The following is a 20709-nucleotide window of genomic DNA, read 5'->3' as shown; positions in this document are numbered from 1 at the left end:
GTCCTCTCGATCTCTTGCCTTATAGGCTACGTCACTGAAGAGCTGCGGGGACAGAGGGGCCGGACTGCATCATGTATATTCTACCACAGAGCGTGATCAGTGTGTACAGCACATAATAACTGCCTTCCTGTCATTTCCAGCGGCCTCTGGAGACTTGTTAGAATAAACTGCTGTATTGATATATTGACCGACATCAAAATGGAATCAACAATAAAATGAAAGCAACTCCTGAATATTGAAATTATGTTCTAGGCCAGGTGGCACTGCACTGTAAAACAAGGAAAACAGATTTCCAGCACCTAAACATGATTAAAACCACGTTAAAACCACTGGACTAATGATTCCTTGCTTCAGCTTTGAAAATATCACATATGACCCTCTGCTTAGTGGCATAGGAAAGCGTTAAAACAGCTAAAATTGTATGCAGGAGTGATGAAAATATCCCAATTAGCAACCTATGGGTAACTCATCATCACCGTGGAAACCCTGCGTCTGACTGATTCTGAACAATCATTCCAGATGTATGAATATTTCTCATCTTCTCAGCAGGCCTAACCACAAGCTACATTCAGTTTAGCTCCATGTGCTGTGTAACCATACAATGACAGACACTTACATCATCCACCATCAGCGTTGCTATGGCTCGGCCAATCTCATTATAGGACTTGGCTTTTCCTTGGGGGCCCAATAGAATAAACAGGAATCTGTATAGTGATGAGACCATCGTGAGGTGGGTGAGAAAAGGGCTTTTTGTAGGGAAGAAGAGGCATATATAGGAGGACATTTCACCTGGTAGGAACAGGGACCTCAGTCAGACCCCCCAGTGTTGTTGCTTGGGCCAGGCGGACAAAGGCTACGAAGGGTTTGATCAGGAAGTCCACTTCACCAACCAAAACATTAGATGCCTCTGCGTCTCTGGGAATCTTCTTCATGAATTTATTTTTTAGCTGCAGAGAGTGGAGGGAAAGAAAGAAGGAAGACTGTAGTATGACTGTAGTATTTATTGGATCCATTCCTATATTAGGATTATTAGCCTCCTGGGTAGTAAATGCAACCTCATGGTAGCACGGGTCGCGCGGTTAGCAGGAGCTAACGCAGCATAATGCAGAGAGTTGCGTCAGGAATGGCATCCGGCGGAAATATTTGCCAAACGACAATATGCAAATCGAATATGAATACAAATGTAAATATCCTTTATTGTCACTGTGCAAAACTGACCAGCAAAACTTTGTGTGGCACTCACTACCCCCCCCCCCCCCTCAGTGCAAATAAAAGCAAGATAAAAACAAGGCAACACTGGTAACAATATACAAAAGAGTCATTCCAAAAGTGTTGGAATTTTAAAAAGCACACAGTCTCTCAGCACGTTGCCCAGTTGAGGTACGAGGATGTCACTGTCCGTGGGAGTGTGTGTGTTGTGTGTGGGTGGGTGGAGGGGGGGGGGGGGGGGGCTAGTCATTTAGGAGCCGGATTGCCCAGAGATATTTACCTGGTGAAGGCTGAACCGCTTGTGTATACAAGCTCATACCCCACATCACACACGTACACACTTTCTCATTGTTTATTTTTGCACATAGTGGATTTCTGTGAATAATACTTAATCATTTAGCTGTTTTTTCCCAGCATGCATCGCTGTGTTTAAGCCACATTATTGCCTCCGCCCAGTAAAATAGTGAGTTCTGTGTTTGCATGCTTCCTCTGTCACGAGCTCATCTTCAGCTGCAGCTGCGATGAAGTACTGATGAGAGCTCGCTCTCACCACTCCAGTGAAACGGCGCTTCAATACGACACCTAACGGACGCATGTGCTAGATATACACACACACACACACACACACACACACACTGGAAACTGAGGATACGAACTAGAAATAGCTGCAGACGCAGATCTTTTTCTGATAAAAAGGGTAGAAGATGAATTGTACCATCACAGAGGGATAAAGACAAAACCCTGCAAAGTAAAAAAAAAAAAAAATCTCACTCAGAAGATTCATTTCCAGATTGTAAATTCAAGCGAGGATATTTTTTGTTGCTTCGTTCAATGACGCTTAAACGACCAGTCCGCTCAAACAAGAACGTCCAGTCATGATGTATTAACCCTTATCGACGGGAAGTTTTTCTACAGGCCATTCCTTGAACAATCGCAGCAAAGTATCATTGCATCATTTCCTGCTCAAGGTTCTCGCCCGGCAGCGAATGAACAGGATTGTAAATGATATCTTATTCGATCAGGCTGGGACCTCCGACCTTCTGGGGACTGCTGCACGGAGTCATCGTAAAGCAAGTCCCTCGTCTCCAGGGACGGCGCAGCAGCGTGTCCCATCAAGCCATCAACCTGCTGTGACTGGATGAAGAACGTGCACAGATGAGCAGGAGACTGAGACGAGTACCTGGTCTGGGCTCGGAGTATCTGCAATGTCATTCATGCTCCGACTTTGAGCGTGACCTGGTGAACAGACGAGAAGAGTTACAGAAGCAATAAGATCAAAGCTGCTCTCGTTTCTCATGATATTCAGGATGACTTAAGAGTTCGTGAGAACGGTCAAGAACTGAAGAGTCATGTTGGGCCATCGCAGCGGCTCCGGACTCTCTACTCATGTATCATGACTAATACACAATCACTCTTCTTCTCCCTCCCCCTGTCTCTGCTGGAGGTGAGATGACGGTAAGTGGGGCCTGGGGTGGGGTCTGATTTGTTTTTTTTTATTATTATCAAATGTGTGGCAAAAAAGCTCCCACAGTGAAAATAAAGAGACGCAGTCTGTGGGATGAAGTGTTCTCAGGATTTAAAGGTTTGTGGGCAGAATGCACCTCCACAGAGGGGAGTTCCTGGACACTCACCAAGGCGACCGTAGCTGCCAGACTGCTGCCTGACTTGGAGGTCCTCTGTGGATCGATTGACGTTGGACGATGATCCCAAACCGGCTCCGGCCCGTGACCCAACGTTCCGACCTGGCGAGGGAAAACAAACAGAAGCAGGTGTAACGGCTGCTGGTCTATCGAGCACTACGAGGCCCGGATGAGACGAGGACGTGTAATGAACTCATCAGCCTTTAATGCCTCCCCTGTGAAGGATATGGACCTTGTTTACTGTGGGAGTCCATTCATTTACCGAGCGGGTCTCATATAGATGTGGTTTTTCAGAGGCCATGGTGGACCAATCAGTGATAAAGACAATAAAGTGGACATCTCAGGGACACAGTTATTTCCTGTCATGTCCTAACACAAGCTTTCTAGCACCGTATTCACCAATTCTGAGGTCCTCCTAGAGGAGGGGATAGTAGTGATGCTTTCTAGCCAGGCTGGACACTCACTGGTAGAGGAGCCGGTTTTGCCGATGTCGGCTAGCGAGCGGTGGATTGGCTTCTTGGTCTGATGTCGATGTTTCCTCAGCAGGATAAAAGTGATCTTCTCTCTCAGCTCAGGAGGGAACATGCCTTCCTCTATCTGCCTCTCAATAATGTCCTCTGGGAAAAGACACATTTAGATCTGGCATGAAGACATTTGACTTTGAGTGTTTTATATTTCACATTACAGTCTATGGATCGTGTAGAAATATTCAGTCTTCAGTACGTGGCTGATGTGCGTGCAGAAATATTCAGTCTTCAGTACGTGGCTGATGTGCGTGCTGCTGTAGAACAGTTCACAATGGGGTGTGTAGTTCAGAAAAGTATTAAATGGACTACAAATGCAAGTTCCCTTTAAGTACAAACTGGAATCAAATAATGAAAACGGAAACAACAGAGTCCATGTGTGTGAATGAGAAGGTCCCAGGGGGAACTGTGAGGTTACAAGGAGGAGACAAAAAGAAGGTAGAGGACTTCAGGTACCTCGGGTCAACAGAGCAGAGTGATGGAGAGAATGTGGAAAGGAGGTGAAGAATCGTGTGCAGGCAGGCTGGAACGGGGGGAGGAAAGTATCAGGTGTGCTCTGTGAAAGGAGAGTGTCAGCGAGGGAAAGGTCTACAAGACAGTGGTGAGGACAGCCATGATGGACGGCTTAGAGAGAGCGTCTCTGAGGAAAAGACAGGAGGCGGAGCTAGAAGTGGAGGAGATGAAGATGCTGAGGTTCTCCTTGGGAGTGACCAGGTTGGACAGGATTAGAAATGAGACAATAAGAGGGACAGTGAAGGTTAGACGTTTTGGAGACAAGATCAGAGAGACCAGACTTTGATGGTTTGGACATGTCCAGAGGAGAGACAGGGACTATATCGGTAGAAGGACGCTGAGGATGGAACTGCCAGGGAACAGGACTAGAGGACGACCCAGGAGAAGATACATGGACATGGACAAGCAAGAAGGACAGTAGTAGCAGTAGTAGTAGTAGTAGTAGTAGTAGTAGTAGTAGTATTCTATGTAAATGATGCTATGACAAGACAGACATGAGCAGTTGTCAAATGTCTCACCAACTATCTGAGGCAGTGAGTAACCGTCCAGGTCCAGCAGCACCGTTCCTGTCTGGAGACATGTCCTGAGCTCAAAGAGACTATGCAGGGACAGCGTGGAGACGTGTGGTTTACTCCACCTTTCTCCTCCCTCCTCGACTTTCTCTTCAAACTTCACCCATCTGAAACAAAGAGAGCCGAGGGTCGGGGAGGAACACGGAGCAGCTGGTTCCTGGTGTGTGTGGTTTGAGCCGGCAGCTCCCAGGAATCCCACAGCGTTCCCTGGAGGAACGCTGACGCGGCTCGCACTGAATTCTGGGTAAATGATGGCTGTTACTGAGCACAGTGAATCTTTGCACCTTCCCTTGCTCTTCTCAGAGTCCTGAGGACGACAGCTGGAACTAAACTAGCAGCCCGACGTCATGCAAGCAGGTCGTTGGAATAGAGAGACCCCAAAGCACATTCCATCTCAACGTTCCTGAATGAATTTGATGTCTCTGTAAGCAACATGTGCACTAACAGTTGTGATTACTGCCTGACGTTCAAACATATTGATATGTGCTGTATTGGATATCCGTATATCCGGCCTCTTGTTCACAGCTTCCTCAAACTGAGATGATGCAAAAATGTCATTTTAATGGCAAAAAACCGGGTTCCATAAAAGAGGGCTGTTTGAGATTAAATGACATCATCACCTCGGTTTGTTTATGCTCATTTTTTTATGTGGATTGAATGGAATTAAAACCATATGGGGGGGGGGGGGGGGTAATAATTTAAGGTACAATTACCCGGTAATTGTACCTTACAGGTACTCGTACATAAACGTAGACATAGTAGTTCTGCCTCTGGAAGGCGTCGTGTTCTTTGTGTTCTTGATAGCATCCTTCTGGTTGAGGATCGTACGTATCGTCGATGGACTGGCGTGTCCCACCACTTACCCGGATAGCTCAGTCGGTAGAGCATCAGACTTTTAATCTGAGGGTCCAGGGTTCAAGTCCCTGTTCGGGCGGTCAGTTCCAAGGACTTTCAACGGAAACAAGACTGCTAGGGCTCTTCTGAAATGCTCCTCTTAGACAGGATGTTTGACTGTACTTGTACTGTAATACATGCTACTGTGTGACTGTACTTGTACTCTAACATTCTAACTACTAAATATATTCATCATCATCATCATCACACGGGGAGAACCCGCAGAGAACGTGCAAACTCCTCTCGGAGGGAACCCGGTACTTTCTTGCTGTAAGGGAACAGCACTACCCACTGCGCCATCGTGCTGCCGTATGTGATTTCATTGTAATGGCGGTTTGTGCGTGTGCTCGTCCACCTGGCAGACTCTTTCCACTCCAGCTCGTCTCCTTCTCGTTGCAGAGTGTCCATCTCGGTGAAGAGCGTCGGCGTGGGAACGTCGTCATCCTCACTCAGGATGTAGCGGAGCCGCTCCGCTGCCGGAGACACTGGATGGAATGAAAGGCGGCTTTTAGGGTTCATGGTCTGATCTTCACAGGTGATGGCGTCCTGTGACCTGCAGCTTCCACCAGGCAGAATCTGAGCTGATGGATAAATATCACCTGTCATTTATCAATAGACATTATTGATCAGGTTGATCCTGCTCAGTCTCACGCTGTAATGTTTTCCAGCTCCAGCTCATGTATGAGTGATTATGGGTAATCAATGAGGAGTCTACGTGCACGGTGAACGGCTGAATGTTCATGGAGGATGCTGCAGGCTGATGAGCCGTGCTCAGCGACGTGGCTCATCGACCCTGAACTCCATTTGTGTGTTGTTTTTTTCTGAGTGACAAGAAATGGTGAAATCAATAACGCAAAAAGGTTGTTTGTGTCGAGCCGTCGCTGTCAAACCGCAGCCCGAGGAGGACGAGGAGGACGAGAAGGCAGCGGGGAGGTACAGGAACCACGATGAAGGAACGCACGGCCAGTTTTGTTTTTGTTTGCTGTTTGCACATGCAATGAAATACATTTCAGGATTTGATCAGCGATTGAAAATGCCACATCACACAATGAATCAATAATGCATGGTTGCAGGTAAGACCTGTGAACAGAATGATGAAGGGTCACTCCTGCAGTTCACTATTGTGCCACTGGGATTTATGTATCTAGTTCCTGGTAGAGATCAAAGCACAGACTTATATTCCGATATGCCTGGCTTCACGTCCTCGAGCAGCAGGTTCCCTGAAGCCTGTCTGGATGCAGATCTGCCTCAAGCCAGCTGAGATGACGAGCTGACTGGCCAGAAACGGTAGCGTCGGTCTTACCTGTGCGGTGGACGTCTTGGAGACTCGGCTCAGGTGAATCCATCGGTCCTTCCTCCATGTCAATGTCTCTGTAGCGGCTGTGGGGGGTAAAGCGTCTGTCCCGGTCCACGTCCACGTCAGCGTTCTCTCGGCTAGGACGCCGTCGCCTGCGTTTGCGTCGGTATCCTCGAGGCCCAGGGACGCCGATGTCGATGGACTGATGGTCTGAGGACAGAGGACAGCGATAGCCCTTTATTTGATGCTTTTATCAAGTATGGATCTGCTATTTTTGATTGAAACATATCATTTCAACAGACAGGTCTTTGATCTGGCTGCAGCAAAGCCTCATGGGACACTGGGTGTGTCCTAAATATCACGCTTCAACATGCAGTAATACCTCGTCATACGAGTAGAACTCCTTCCTGGGCCGAGCTCGTAACTCAAATCACTCGCATGTCAAATCAATTCTGATGGTCATGTTGATGGATCATTTCATGCTTCATCTCCATCTTCATCATCGTCTTTTCTTGTCATCCTCACCACTCGCTTTCTTTGGACCCGTCACTGATCAGGAACACTCACAGGTTCAGTCAGAATCAGGTCAATACTGGAAACGCACCACTGGAGATGCAGGAGACGAGGACGGGAGCTGGAGAACACCTGGACGGAACCAGCGGAGCTAGCTAGCAGCGCTCGGACCTCTAGCGCCACCATCTGGAAGCTGCTCGTATCTCACTTTTAGCAGGTTTGCTCGTGTCTCGGAACACTCGTATGTCAAAGTACTCGTATGTCGAGGTATTACTAGCTGTATTTGTATTAATAAATATTTGCATGTGCATCAGTGTGAGGAAAATTAGCTTGAGAATTAGACAAGATAATAGATAATAAAAATAATTATCTAATTTTCATATCGACAGTAAAATTTTGTTTTTCCCCCTAAACAGTCACTTTTGTTTTTTAAGGCTATAATGTGGGATGTAACAGACAGACACACACACACACACACACACGCACCTTCTTCCTCCTCGTAGTGAAGAAGATGAGAAACACCCATCCCTCGGTCTCCGTGCTCCATCCTGGCTAGAGAGAGGAGACGAGTGCTTAGCTTTTGGACTTGTGGGGTTTTCAGTGTCATTAAAGATCTTTGCCTGCTAGTTCCCAGCATGCATCATTCCTCCATCCTGCACCTCGAAGCAGTGTTTCCCCTCTCCTGACTCCTTCTGGACAGCATCTCATTTTGTCACAGCACTCAGAATACAATCCACTCAGGAGGAATAAGTGTGACGTGGCAGCCGGGGCAGGGATCCATCGCTGCTGTGGCCGTTTGTCACGCTGGCTTCCTGCCACGCCAGTGTCCTTCACACCCAGTGGGCAGCCAGAGCGAGCGCTGTGGGCTGTGGCCTGATCGATGGGCTCGCCGCCTGATCAATGGGCTCGCCACGTAACACACACACATACCTAAACATGCACACGTTCAAATGATGTTGTGTGTCCGTGTGTTCTTCTATACAAAGTTACACAAGGGAGAAATGTCACAGCAGGACATCTTGTCGAATGCGCTGGTTTCAACATTCAGAACAAATCAATGCGGTGTGATGATCAATCACATTGATCTGTGCTGACGCTTCGTCCATACTCGCACTTTGTGGACTGATTTCAGTGGCAGCGCTCTGATTAGTTTTCTAGAGAACAACTCATCAGTCAATTCCTGTTTCTACAAATCTCACTCATGTAAGCAGTCACCCACAAACAGTCACACACAAAGAGTCACCCACAAACAGTCACACAAAAACAGTCACACAAAGAGTCACACAAAAAACAGTCACACACAAAGAGTCACACAAAAACAGTCACACAAAAACAGACACACAAAGAGTCACCCGCAAACAGTCACACACAACAGTCACACACAAAGAGTCACCCACAAGCAGTCACACACAACAGTCACCCACAAAGAGTCACCCACAAACAGTCACACACAAAGATTCACCCACAGTCACCCACAAACAGTCACCCAAAAACAGTCACACGAAAACAGTCACCCGCAAACAGTCACACACAAAGAGTCACCCACAAACAGTCACCCACAAAGAGTCACACACAAAGAGTCACCCACAAACAGGGACACACAAACAGTCACACGCAAACAGTCACACAAAAACAGTCACACAAAAACAGTCACCCACAAACAGTCACACAAAAACAGTTAGAATGTGTTGGAAGATGATGGAACATCAGCCGCAGGAACCCCCAGTCTCTCTGAAACCCCCGTTTAGTGGTTTCCTTTCTCATCACAAACAGGCACGGACTTTCAAGGGCTTTTTTGAAATGCTCCTCTGAGACAGGAAGTTTGACTGTATTTGTACTGTAATACATGCTACTGTGTGACTGTACTTGTACTCTAACCTTCTATCTAATACATATATTCATCATCATCATCATCATCACTTACTATATTTATCTCATTAATATGAGTTCGGCCTGGAACTAAAGAAACGCACCAACAGGCTGAGAAAGTAAAAAGGCAAAGCAATCAGAGGAGGAGACAAAACGGCTTACCTTGATGAGTCAGAGTGAAAGCAGAAAAAGCCTTTGCTGCATGGAGGACAGCAGTCCAGAGGATGTCCAACAGAATCCTGAATGGTCCAAACCCACAGAGGACGCTCCTGTCCAGCCGCCTCAGTCTGTCCGTCAGACCGGCTGTCGTTCTGTCTCCCTCACATGACTCGTTCAATAACAGCCCAGCGAGAACTCAGCAGAGCTGCAGGCAGGACGCCGTTTCAGAACATGGACAGGAAGCAGCGAAATGTACTACAAAGCAGCGCAATGTACTGCAAAGCAGCGCAATGTACTACAAAGCAGCTCAATGTACTGCAAAGGAGCTCAATGTACTACAAAGCAGCTCAATGTACTGCAAAGCAACTCAATGTACTGCAAAGCAGCTCAATGTACTACAAAGGAGTTCAATGTACTGCAAAGGAGCTCAATGTACTGTAAAGCAGCTCAATGTACTGTAATGCAGCTCAGTGTACTGCAAAGCAGCTCAGTGTACTGCAAAGCAGCTCAATGTACTACAAAGCAGCTCAATGTACTGCAAAGCAGCTCAGTGTACTACAAAGCAGCTCAATATACTGCAAAGCAGCTCAATATACTGCAAAGCAGCTCAATGTACTGCAAAGCAGCTCAGTGTACTGCAAAGCAGCTCAGTGTACTGCAAAGCAGCTCAATGTACTACAAAGCAGCTCAGTGTACTGCAAAGCAGCTCAGTATACTGCAAAGCAGCTCAGTGTACTGCAAAGCAGCTCAATGTACTACAAAGCAGCTCAGTGTACTGCAAAGCAGCTCAGTATACTGCAAAGCAGCTCAGTGTACTACAAAGCAGCTCAGTGCACTGCAAAGCAGCTCAGTGTACTGCAAAGCAGCTCAGTGTACTGCAAAGCAGCTCAGTGTACTGCAAAGCAGCTCAGTGTACTGCAAAGCAGCTCAGTGTACTGCAAAGCAGCTCAGTGTACTGCAAAGCAGCTCAGTGTACTGCAAAGCAGCTCAGTGTACTGCAGGTGTTATTTAGCTAACAAGATGCTGCTCAGCCAGCCGGTCTAAATACCGGGGACAACAGGACGGTGGGACGTTATCTCATGTTATCTTATGTTACCTTATCGCTCCTGCGGCTGCCGATTCTTGATCAAGCACCTTTATATATAGTAATTAACAAAGACTTTCTGACAAAGCTAATTATTACATGCCATCACATCATCTAATAAACGATCATCCGCACATCGTTCACTTGTCTCTGCTCTCGGAAATCTCTACATATAGCGCTCAGGATCTAGAAATGCTCAAACGTCCTTGGCAGTTTCCCTAGTTGTAGTTTTACACCCCCCTAAATTTGACTGTTTTAATGCTCAGATCTGATACCACTACTAAACATTTAAGGATTCAAAGTACTGTAATTGTGAGTCACACAATGTACATGTGAATTGAAGTTTCTGAAACCAAGGAATGCACGGCAGCCTTAGAATAAAGATCAAAGGGACTCTTGGGTCATCGCTTCTGTGAGGAGGAAACGCAAAACTACAAAAATCAGTAGACAAATTCTGCTTTATTAACAAGAACAGTAGTGCTGATACAAGGCAGGAGCTCGAAACAGTGCAGAACTCAAACACAAAAAACCCGCCGGGTCGCTGAACTGGTAGTCCGAGTAATCCCTTTAGTCGTTCCTTTAACAGGTGAAAGTTCAGTTACATACGGAATAGACCAAAGCCCCCCCCCCCCACGGTTTTCTTTTTTTAACTTACTTATACAGTACGAATCATGCATCCTGTTATTCCACGACTATCCGTCTTACAATGTACACCGATTGTACAAAATCAAAGTACAAATCATAGTAAACCAAACAATACACAAACTATATACGTCCATCACAGACACGCGAGACACACTTGGCTAGTCCAACTTCTCTGACAATGAAAATGTCTGTCAAGCTACCACAGACTTATACACGACTGAGTACTGTCCTACTACTGGGCTGTTCTTAAAACGGCCTGAGGTAAGCTTCAGCACACGAGACAAATTATAATAATGTCATAAACCCTTAAATATCAATTTACACAAACGAGACCGATTTTTTTTATAAAGCCAATGTCGTTCTGAAATATAACTGTAAACACTTTGATGATCAGCAAATTGAAAAAGTACTTCCCTTCTGCTGAAAAACGCCCTCCTCTGGTTTAGTAGTGCAACACAACTCTAACAAACGCAACGATTACAATGAGAGAAATAAAGGCAGGAACACGAAGGCGATAAAGACCAGGAGGACAGTCAGTGTTCCCTTTTCTGCTTCCGGCCCGCGTCCACCTCGTCCAGCCCGGTGGCCGATCTGGACTGCTGCAGCTCTCGGAGCTGCGCGTGTGTGCGAGGCGGCTGCTTCTTCAGCTTCCGCAGGTGAATGTCAATGGGGTCGAGCTCGGGCTCCGAGACGGGGACGGGCAGGTAGCCGCCGTCCCGCGGCAGGCACAAGCACCAGCCGGCGCCGGCCAGGTCCAGCTCGCCGAAGTCGATCTCGGCCTTCTTCAGCTTGAAGTCCACCATGTCGGCCGACTCGCTCATGTCCACCAGCAGGTTCCAGAAGGCGCAGCTCAGGATGATGCCCAGCAGCTGCAGCGAGACATTCACACCGTCAGACTTCTTACAGCCAGAGCAGTCGCCCCCTGCTGGCCATTAGAAGCAATGCAGGTCAGAAGCGGTAGTAAACATGCCAGCGTTCAGCCGCTTTCCCTGCTTAGACAGACACACATTCCCAGAGACCGACCGTATGAGCCATTCTGGCTTGTAATCCGCAGTTAATTCTCCGTCGGAGGCGAATGAGCACAACGATGACGTGTTTCTCGTACTGCTGCGGCAGGTCTTCTACTTATCAGATCACTTCATGTCATTTACAGATGTTTTCATGCAGCTAAACTTCAGGACAGCTTCACAAGCTTGTAGCTTTGAAACAGGAAACCTCAAAATGTGGATTAAAATGAAAAATGAGGTGTGAAGATGATTGAGTGCAGATCCTGTCTGCATAAATAACATCGTTCATATGGCTGTTGGTTACCCCCCCCCCACACACACAGACACACACATTACATTAGCAGAGGCTACATATGATGATATGAACCTTTGAGAAGAATAGGACTTGAATTTGACCATTTCAGAGACACACATTAATTGTGCAGAAAATAAGACAAAATCAGATTGTATGGCAGAGGGACAATATTAAGGGACACAGATCTAAAAGGTAAAGACTAAAGAGCGGCTTCTGTCCGACGGCAGAGACGACCCTGAATGCAGCAAAGGGTTGATTTGAAAGATTGTATATACTCCTGTCATTTTACATTTGTTATGATTCTACTTTGTCTTCTGTGGATGTTTGAGTGAATGCGTGAGTGAATGCGTGAGTGAATGTTTGCTACGAGGGACTTTAATCCCGTTGTACGACGTACAACGACAATAACAAGATTTATATTTCTACTCTATTCTAATACGTCCAGGACTAACAGTAAGTCAAAGGAATGGGACATCATGTCCAGTAGCCCGGTTAGGAGCAGGACTAAAGGCGTGTGTTCAGATTTGTCTTGTATTCTCGATCAGTGATGCTTGAGAGGATGGTAATTAATCCTCTCAGAGAGGGTTGGCAAGTCTGAAATTATTTTTTTTGGGGGGGGGGGGGGGGGCATGCATGCACCAATTCACATTCACAAAAAGATTGGAAGTCCTGATAGTCTGATCCTGAGCAAATTAAGCTTTTATTGAGAAAGGTCTTTTTGTTGTTGTTGACAATGCTAAGAATAGTGACAGTTTTTCCATGCCGTACAAAAAACACTATTTAACTGGGAGGAAATGTGAATTAGACACTTTCTGAAGAGTGTGGACTTCAAAGTTTAAATATCCAAGTCGGGGGGGGGGGGGTTGGTTGTAAAGGAGACTTCCGACCCGGGCGAGCCCGGAGCTTTCATTTACCTGAGGCAGTCCAACAGCGCAGCAGAGCGCCACGGTGATTCCAACGTTGTCACTCATCCACAGGTTGACTGCATGGATGCAGCCGCGCACGTGGATCACCTCGTGCAGGGTTTCACGCTGGTGCACAAACCAGAGGAGAGGAGAGTTCAGACAGAAGAGCTGCAGACTTTCACCGAGAAGGAAACCCGACGTTGGGCCAGAAAACTTCAAACACTCCAAAGTTAAGTCACATTTGTCGAGGCTCAAATCAGTTCGTCGCCGAAATCTAAAACAAAACTCTCTGTCAAGGACAATTTGTCCGACTCTAGATTATGTGCGTCAAACTCAAGGCCCGGGGGCCAATGTGGCCCGCCACGTCATTTTTTGTGGCCCGCAAGAGCTTTGTGCAGACATTTGTTTTTATAAAATGCTGAAAAGTAAAAGTGAATCAGAGTTGATGTGTATTTGTAACTGATTTCTAATCTGTAAACGGGGTTTTAATGTTAAAATTAAATCTTTGTCGCTGACTCCATTCTGGATCCGACCCAGATGATATTCAGTGGTGAGATAGAGACCCCCCCCGCCCCCCCCCTACATGACTGTGTTAAATTCCCTAAATATCGGTCAATAATCAATGGAGATATTGAAGAACAAATTACAGACAGACGCCGGCGATTACATAACCTTGGCGGATATTTTTACAGCAGTAAGGTATTGATATATTTTTAGAACTATGCAATTGCATGTGTAATATTTATAATTTAATTAAGTATGTAGTAGTAAATACAGTTATTTAGCAGCATGTTAAGGAGTAGTTGCATTATATTTACATTACATTTAGTTACATTTACACCTCAAATTGAGGGCTTTTCTCTGCAATGTTTCAGTGAGATTAAAAGAGATTAATTGGATTGATTAATTACAGATTATAAATAATTAATCGCTCACATTTAGTTAATCTCTTGACAGCAATAGTTATAAGGAATACTCACAATACAGAGAAAATCACTGAACGAGTGTCGACATTTAGCGCCACCATCTGGAAGTTTCTCGTATCTCAAAGCGACATTTTGCTCACAGGTTTGCTCGTGTCTCGTGTTACTGTACTTCAGCTCATTGGTAGTAGAAAGCAAGACTTCCTGAACCCGGAGCAAACGGCTTAATTCTTCGCAGCGCTACTATTATGAGACATTGCAGCCGAAAACTCGAAACCCAACTGCAGCTTTTGGCGCGTCAGGTCTCGGTGCTGCAAGTCTTTGGTTGCTAGACTTCAGAAGAAGAGAAGCTAACTCGATTGGTTGTTGTTACATTAACAACACATTGACGAGCTGTCCCTCTTACCTCTTTATCCAGAGTCTTGTAGCCGCATAGAGTGTTGACGACCTCTCCTACCTGTCAAGATTCAGAGAGCCAGAGTCAGGAGATGAGCAGAGGCGGCGGCCATGGGGAGGTAAGTGAGAGGGATCGCTGAGGAAACGGTCTCCTCTTGGCTTCACAGACGGCATTAAGGTCGTGGACGGTTTTTAGATCTATCAACAGGGACCGGGTTGAGGAGACAGTAGTCTGGTCTCTCCTGTCGTCTCCAAACCCTCCTACCTGCCCCTCTAGTACGATCATGTGTAATCCTGTCCAGCTCCACCCCCCCAATCAAGAACCCAGTCGAGCTGATCCGAGCGATGCCGATTGATTAGTCGAAGAGGCTAAGACTCAAAGCTTCTCATCATCGATTCATTTCCGTGCGTTCTCCGCTCACCTCATGAGGAACACAGCATGTATACGGAACCCCACAGGCCAGCGGACCGGTCCCATTGCAGAAATGGTACTGGTTGACTCCCCAGTCTTTATACTCGTCCCCTCCACAACACGAGAACTGGAGGAAAGCAAAATGACACAAAGTCAAGGTGGCCAGGAACCCGGAGGAGCTACCTCCAAGGAAAACCACTCTGTGATCGAACCTCTGCCCCGCCCACAAAACCTGCCCACGCCCACAACAGCAGAACGAAGCAGCGTGGAGATGCTGCCGCAGGCGTCCGTGTGAATGCACGCATGTTACACACACACACACACACACACACACTCATGTTGTCATCGTCACACCTTTTGCTGCACATAGTCCAGGATATTTTTAAAGTCCAGGTCATCGTAGTAGTGTTTAATTCCTTCTCGTATGCTGCTCTGAAACAAGGCGGACGTCTAGAAGAAAGCCACAAACACAGAGGAGAGGCAGGACTTGTTAGCCGCCCCGCGGCTGGAGGCGTTAGCTGCAGCGTAGAGTAGCACAGAGAAGAAGATAAACATGCCTTCTTCTCAAAGATGAGCGCCATCGTCAGGGCGATCGCCTGGAGAAGCAGCAGCACACAAAGGACACAGAGGAACTGCAGAGGGACACAGAGAGCATTAGCAGTGGTGCAGGAGACGGGAGACAAAAACACAACTCAAGTTCGCAGTCGCTCCTTTTAATACGCCCGATACGTCCTGAGAGATGATCCAGAAGATTGGGATCTGGGCCAATGGAGAAGAAGTAGCTAATGCTGTCATCAAAGTGCGGCTGCTCTGAATAGTGGGGGAGAAGTGGCTTTGTGGTCCCAACAACTTGACCTTTTACATTTAAAGGACATTCAAACGACCCTGAACGCAACATCAGGACCATCACTGGAGAAGAGTTTGTTGAGGTCGTCTCAGAACGTTCCATTTTCACCTCAGATTTTCAGGAGCTCTGTCCTGCAAGCTCCTTGTACATGTACACATTTGAAGTACCCGGTGTGTAATCTATAAACATGCATGTGCAGCATTTCCTTTGCAACTTGGCTGCATCCCTTCCGCTGCGTGTTTCCTACCATGTGCAGCAGGGTCTTGTTGTCCCTGAGGGATCCGACCATTCCCACCACAGACACCGTAAACATCACCAGGCCCAGCAGGATGAGCACCACCGCGGGGGCCAGGAAGAGGCCCTCCAGGGTCCGATTCTTTTGCCTTTCCACCTCGGCATAGACCCCGACACAAAGCACACAGAGGCCCACCAGCTGGAGAGAGAGAAGGTGTGTGAGGTCAGATGCCCGAGGTGAGGTTTAATGTCTCCGTTATAAGTCCGATACATTATGTATGAAAGCGGCCGGTACGAGGGGACCTCGGATTCCGTACTTTCTGACACACACCATGGACATTTCATAAAGAACCAACTACACACACACACCGTTTAAAACGCACGCTCTCACATAGACCACCCTCTCCAACAAGCCCAACCCGATCGTCCTCCATAAATACAGCAATGGGGTAGAATGAATTGCATGCTGGGTAGTAGCAGGGTGGCTCGATGCAGACTGGCGCTGCTCTTGGCGTGTGCATGGATTGGCAGAACAAACGGCGTGTTCAAGCATCAGGTGGTTAATAATTCTACTCCGAACCACCGTGTGCCGAACCGGACCTGCGGCCGGACGTCTTCAATCAGCTCCTGGCGGAGGGTCAGATGGTGGGGAGGGTCAGGGTCAGGGTCAGGGTCAGCTGATCTGGACTCTTTGAGCAGCTCATGAGCCTGGCTGGCGAGGAAGACTCATTTATGTCCCTGTTGCTGTCACTGCACCGGAAAGCTGAGTCAGCAGCAGTGCTCTGTATGCTAGCAGCAGTGCTCTGTATGCTAGCAGCAGTGCTCTGTATGCTAGCAGCAGTGCTCTGTATGCTAGCAGCAGTGCTCTGTATGCTAGCAGCAGTGCTCTGTATGCTAGCAGCAGTGCTCTGTATGCTAGCAGCAGTGCTCTGTATGCTAGCAGCAGTGCTCTGTATGCTAGCAGCAGTGCTCTGTATGATAGCAGCAGTGCTCTGTATGCTAGCAGCAGTGCTCTGTATGATAGCAGCAGTGCTCTGTATGCTAGCAGCAGTGAATCGAGGCTTCCATCGGAGCACATCGAAGAAGAGTTCAAGGTAAAGAGTTCAAGAGAAGCGTTTCAGGACCGAGACTCTTCAGATCCGAGGGGGTCAGACCTATTTATAGACCGTTTCCACAACAAGAATCTTATGAGTGTTTCATCAATACACTAGTAACTGTGTTTCTACTCCCTTTTCCAACTGTGTGCTTGTTTGTTTTAATTATACACAAATATATATACATAAATACACACATAACAGAACAATATCAGCCTTGCATGGCTGGATGACAGACAAAGGCGTTTCTCAGGCTGCTCGTATTTTATATCGGCAAACATTAATCACAACGACGACATCGTCCCTTTAACTGGATCCCACGCCCTGCGCTAGCTGCTAGCTGCTTGCTAGCAGCGATGCTTGGCGTCGTTTCAGGGGAAATTCATGCTATTTTATTTCCACAGTATATTGTTTATTTACTCACAAGCTTTACACTGAAGATTCTAAAAATCGGCAGCCTGAATGATGTGTTAAAATCTGTCTTGTGAGCTAGCACAAACTAGCTAGCATCCAGAAACCGAATCCCACTGCAAAATATGTCACATTAATATCGCGTTGTTCAGCCACACAATTTCATTCCGTTTCGTTTGTAAGAGATTTGAATTTGTCATCTCAAATTCAACTTGTAATCATGATTTGGAATACGTGCCGAATGATAGAACATATCGTATAGATTCAGAATTTGTCATAATTCACGTTGGAAAACTTGCGTATTTGTATGTATATATTTGATTCCTATAAAGCATATGCGTTTTAGATGAAGTTTGGCTCGCCGGCTAACTGAGGCTCTAGGGTGCTTCGCGGCTACTAAACTGAAATCGAGCCCCCTGCGGCATATGGGATTCCGATGAGAGTAGATTGTGAAAAACAACAACTTACCGAGAAGAGCATTGAGTAGATGTTTAATGTAAATTTGATGAAGTAGTAGAAGTGGTTGGTTTTCCTCAGTTCAGAGTAGGACGGCATGGCTGCTCGCGGTGGCGAAGCTAGCTAACGAGCTAGCTTGCTATTCTTGATTTGGTTTTGAGACGATATTAAAACAGTGTGAACTAAAATGAAGATACAGTTCATTAAAAACGCGATTAACCTGCTAACCGATTTGTAGATGTACAGCAGCCCTCATTTCCCGTTCACGACCGGAGGAGCGCACCGAAACCGAGCCACTTCCGTGCGGCGGCAGGGCCACGCTTTGTTGTGACTACGCTCTTAAAGCGACAGTACACCCATTCCTCTCCATCCTCTCTGAGCTGCTGCTCTGACGTCAGAGATTCATTATTCCCATCCATGATGGGAAAAACTCCATTTGTGCTGATGTTTAAAGGCTACAACCCCCATGGCAGAAACGAATGGAACACTGTGGAAATACTCTTAGTTTAAATGTACCTAAAAATAGAAAAACAATAAAGATCACGAAACCAAGTATCAGATGTAGACATGAACTGAACCCCCATTAATAATGAGTGAAATTTCATTAAATCTGTTCAGCAGGTTCTGAGGAGATGTAGCTGGGCCATAAGATTGATGGGAGGGGCAAGCATAATTTAATGACAGACAAACCTGCTTCAAAAGTGCAATACAATCTATATCTTATTTACTGTATCGTATTATTTCTTGGCTCGGTGCACAGTTACAGTCTTACTCACCCGTCTCCACTTCACCCTGTCCTTTGCATCGTCCTCCCCAACACCAGCCACTCTCATGTCCTCCCTCACTACGTCCATGTGTCTTCTCCTGGGTCGTCCTCTAGTCCTGTTCCCTGGCAGTTCCATCCTCAGCATCCTTCTACCGATATAGTCCCCGTCTCTCCTCTGGACATGTCCAAACCATCAAAGTCTGGTCTCTCTGACCTTGTCTCCAAAACGTCTAACCTTCACTGTCCCTCTTATTGTCTCATTTCTAATCCTGTCCAACCTGGTCACTCCCAAGGAGAACCTCAGCATCTTCATCTCCTCCACTTCTAGCTCCGCCTCCTGTCTTGTCCTCAGAGCCACTGTCTCTAAGCCGTCCATCATGGCTGTCCTCACCACTGTCTCTAAGCCGTCCATCATGGCTGTCCTCTCCACTGTCTTGTAGACCTCTCCCTTCATCCTCGCTGACTCTCTCCTATCACAGAGCACACCTGATACTTTCCTCCACCCGTTCAGCTGAAGACGTTTAATAGAGCTTTTGGGGCAGCTGGACAGTAATGAATTACAGTTATCCAGGCTGGAAGTTACAAAAGCATGGACAACTTTTCCTGCATCTTTTTGGGTTAATATGTGCCTGATTTTTTAAATATTGTGAAGGTGAAAGAACACAGAACACTGGCCAGGATTGCAATCTCCCATATTGCGGTAAATAGCAATAACTGGAAGAATGAATGACAATGCATTAGTTGTCATGTAGGAGCTCCAGGGCCATGATCTCCCAGTGAAGGTTGTCCATCAGCATCTGGATTGATTTTTGTGAAAGGAATGAAATCTGTCACTTGTGCACATTCTGACAGTTATTGGTTTGGCATCAGTGGAACCATCAGTCTTACCAGTAACTCATTTTCAGCGAGTCTAACTGAAAGGATGGAAATGTCATGAATATAATTTAGAAATCCTTTAGACATTTTTTATGTCCCTGATTCCTTCAGCACCGTTTACCAGCCTGAGCTGCAGCTCTATCTATAGAATAGAGTTGAATTTCTGCAACACATTTCTACTGCTGAGTCACCTGAATCCATTGATAACCCCCGCCATGCTTTCAGCTACCTGCACGCACGCACACACACACACACACACACACACACACACAGTGGTCATATCATCTGGAATGGATTGTGGAGGTTTAAGCTTGTCAACCCCACTGCAGAGCTTTGCTGCGCTGCAATTCCCTCGGCGCTGGATGCAGATCCAGCACGTCTTATGGTTGGTTCTGTGTCAGAGACAATTGGCTTCAACACACGGATGGGAAATTCAGCTGAAAGCAGAAGGGACGCAAAAGGAAAATCAAATGGAGAGTGTTTGATTAACCGGCAATTAACCGGCACTCAAAAACTGTTCAAACCCAGAGTTCGACAATACCGAAAACAGATTGCACACAACTGCTTTATGATTGGATTGTGCAGATTTTCAGGAGGGAACATTGAGAAGGATAAATGGATTCAGCCTCCTAATCCCTCAGATTGGGAAAATGTTGCAAAAATCTGGTTTTGGATATTCATGATCCCCAGAGGATAACTCTGAATTATAACGCCCTGGTGTCATTGGACTTCTGGCTCCACATACAGCAGTGGACTCCTAAAGTTTTTACAGACCTTGATTTCTCTGAAGATGGATGTACCTAAAATCCCTTCAAAAATTTAAAGCTTAAAGAAAAACACGAAGGCAACTCCTGCAAAGGATCTGACAGCAGAAAATATCTGCAGTTTCCATGGAAACAATTTGTTTGTCAGAAGAAAACAAGTCAAGAAAAACCAAATTGAAAAGAGAAGGGAAAGATAATAAACAATAAAAGAAAGTAGCAATGAAGTAAGTCCAAAAGGAGAATCAGGTGATGATGATGATGAATATATTTATTAGATAGAATGTTAGAGTACAAGTACAGTCACACAGTAGCATGTATTACAGTACAAATAAAGTGCAATCGATGTGAAGGAAGATTTAACGGTGAAAACATGATCAGAACTTCTGTATCAGTTTAACTTCACA

The 20709-nt window shown here is 46.4% G+C and overlaps 2 protein-coding genes and 1 non-coding gene across 3 annotated transcripts in view; 1 reads left to right on the top strand and 2 right to left on the bottom strand.

Annotated features, from left to right (window-relative positions):
• slc4a5a (solute carrier family 4 member 5a) overlaps positions 1–7709 on the bottom strand; it is a 16878-nt gene extending 9169 nt beyond the window's left edge. Inside the window, exons 1-10 of the mRNA XM_068738861.1 lie at positions 7649–7709; positions 6656–6859; positions 5708–5837; positions 4405–4565; positions 3314–3466; positions 2841–2951; positions 2390–2445; positions 790–947; positions 617–704; positions 1–42 (exon numbers count right to left, since the gene is read on the bottom strand). The exon at positions 1–42 is cut by the window's left edge and continues 113 nt beyond it. Coding sequence (XP_068594962.1) covers positions 1–42; positions 617–704; positions 790–947; positions 2390–2445; positions 2841–2951; positions 3314–3466; positions 4405–4565; positions 5708–5837; positions 6656–6859; positions 7649–7709 — 1164 coding nt within the window. The remainder of the gene's footprint in view (positions 43–616; positions 705–789; positions 948–2389; positions 2446–2840; positions 2952–3313; positions 3467–4404; positions 4566–5707; positions 5838–6655; positions 6860–7648) is intronic.
• Positions 5320–5392, top strand: trnak-uuu (transfer RNA lysine (anticodon UUU)). Its single transcript has one exon. It is a non-coding gene; the product is annotated as a tRNA-Lys (tRNA).
• A 3013-nt stretch (positions 7710–10722) lies between the features above and the next one.
• On the bottom strand, positions 10723–17998 carry zgc:110329 (uncharacterized protein LOC550500 homolog). The gene is made up of 8 exons (XM_068738561.1): positions 17912–17998; positions 15952–16137; positions 15415–15489; positions 15212–15307; positions 14868–14984; positions 14456–14506; positions 13136–13252; positions 10723–11788 (listed from the first exon to the last, which is right to left on the bottom strand). Exons 1-8 carry the CDS (start codon positions 17996–17998, stop codon positions 11453–11455), a joined length of 1065 nt encoding a protein of 354 aa, XP_068594662.1. The 3' UTR covers positions 10723–11452.
• Positions 17999–20709: the final 2711 nt, after the last annotated feature.

Source organism: Brachionichthys hirsutus, chromosome 4 (genome assembly GCF_040956055.1).
Source record: "Brachionichthys hirsutus isolate HB-005 chromosome 4, CSIRO-AGI_Bhir_v1, whole genome shotgun sequence".
Lineage (NCBI taxonomy): Eukaryota > Metazoa > Chordata > Actinopteri > Lophiiformes > Brachionichthyidae > Brachionichthys > Brachionichthys hirsutus.
Note: the sequence above shows the minus strand (reverse complement) of the source record. Positions and strands in the feature narration are given on the sequence as shown.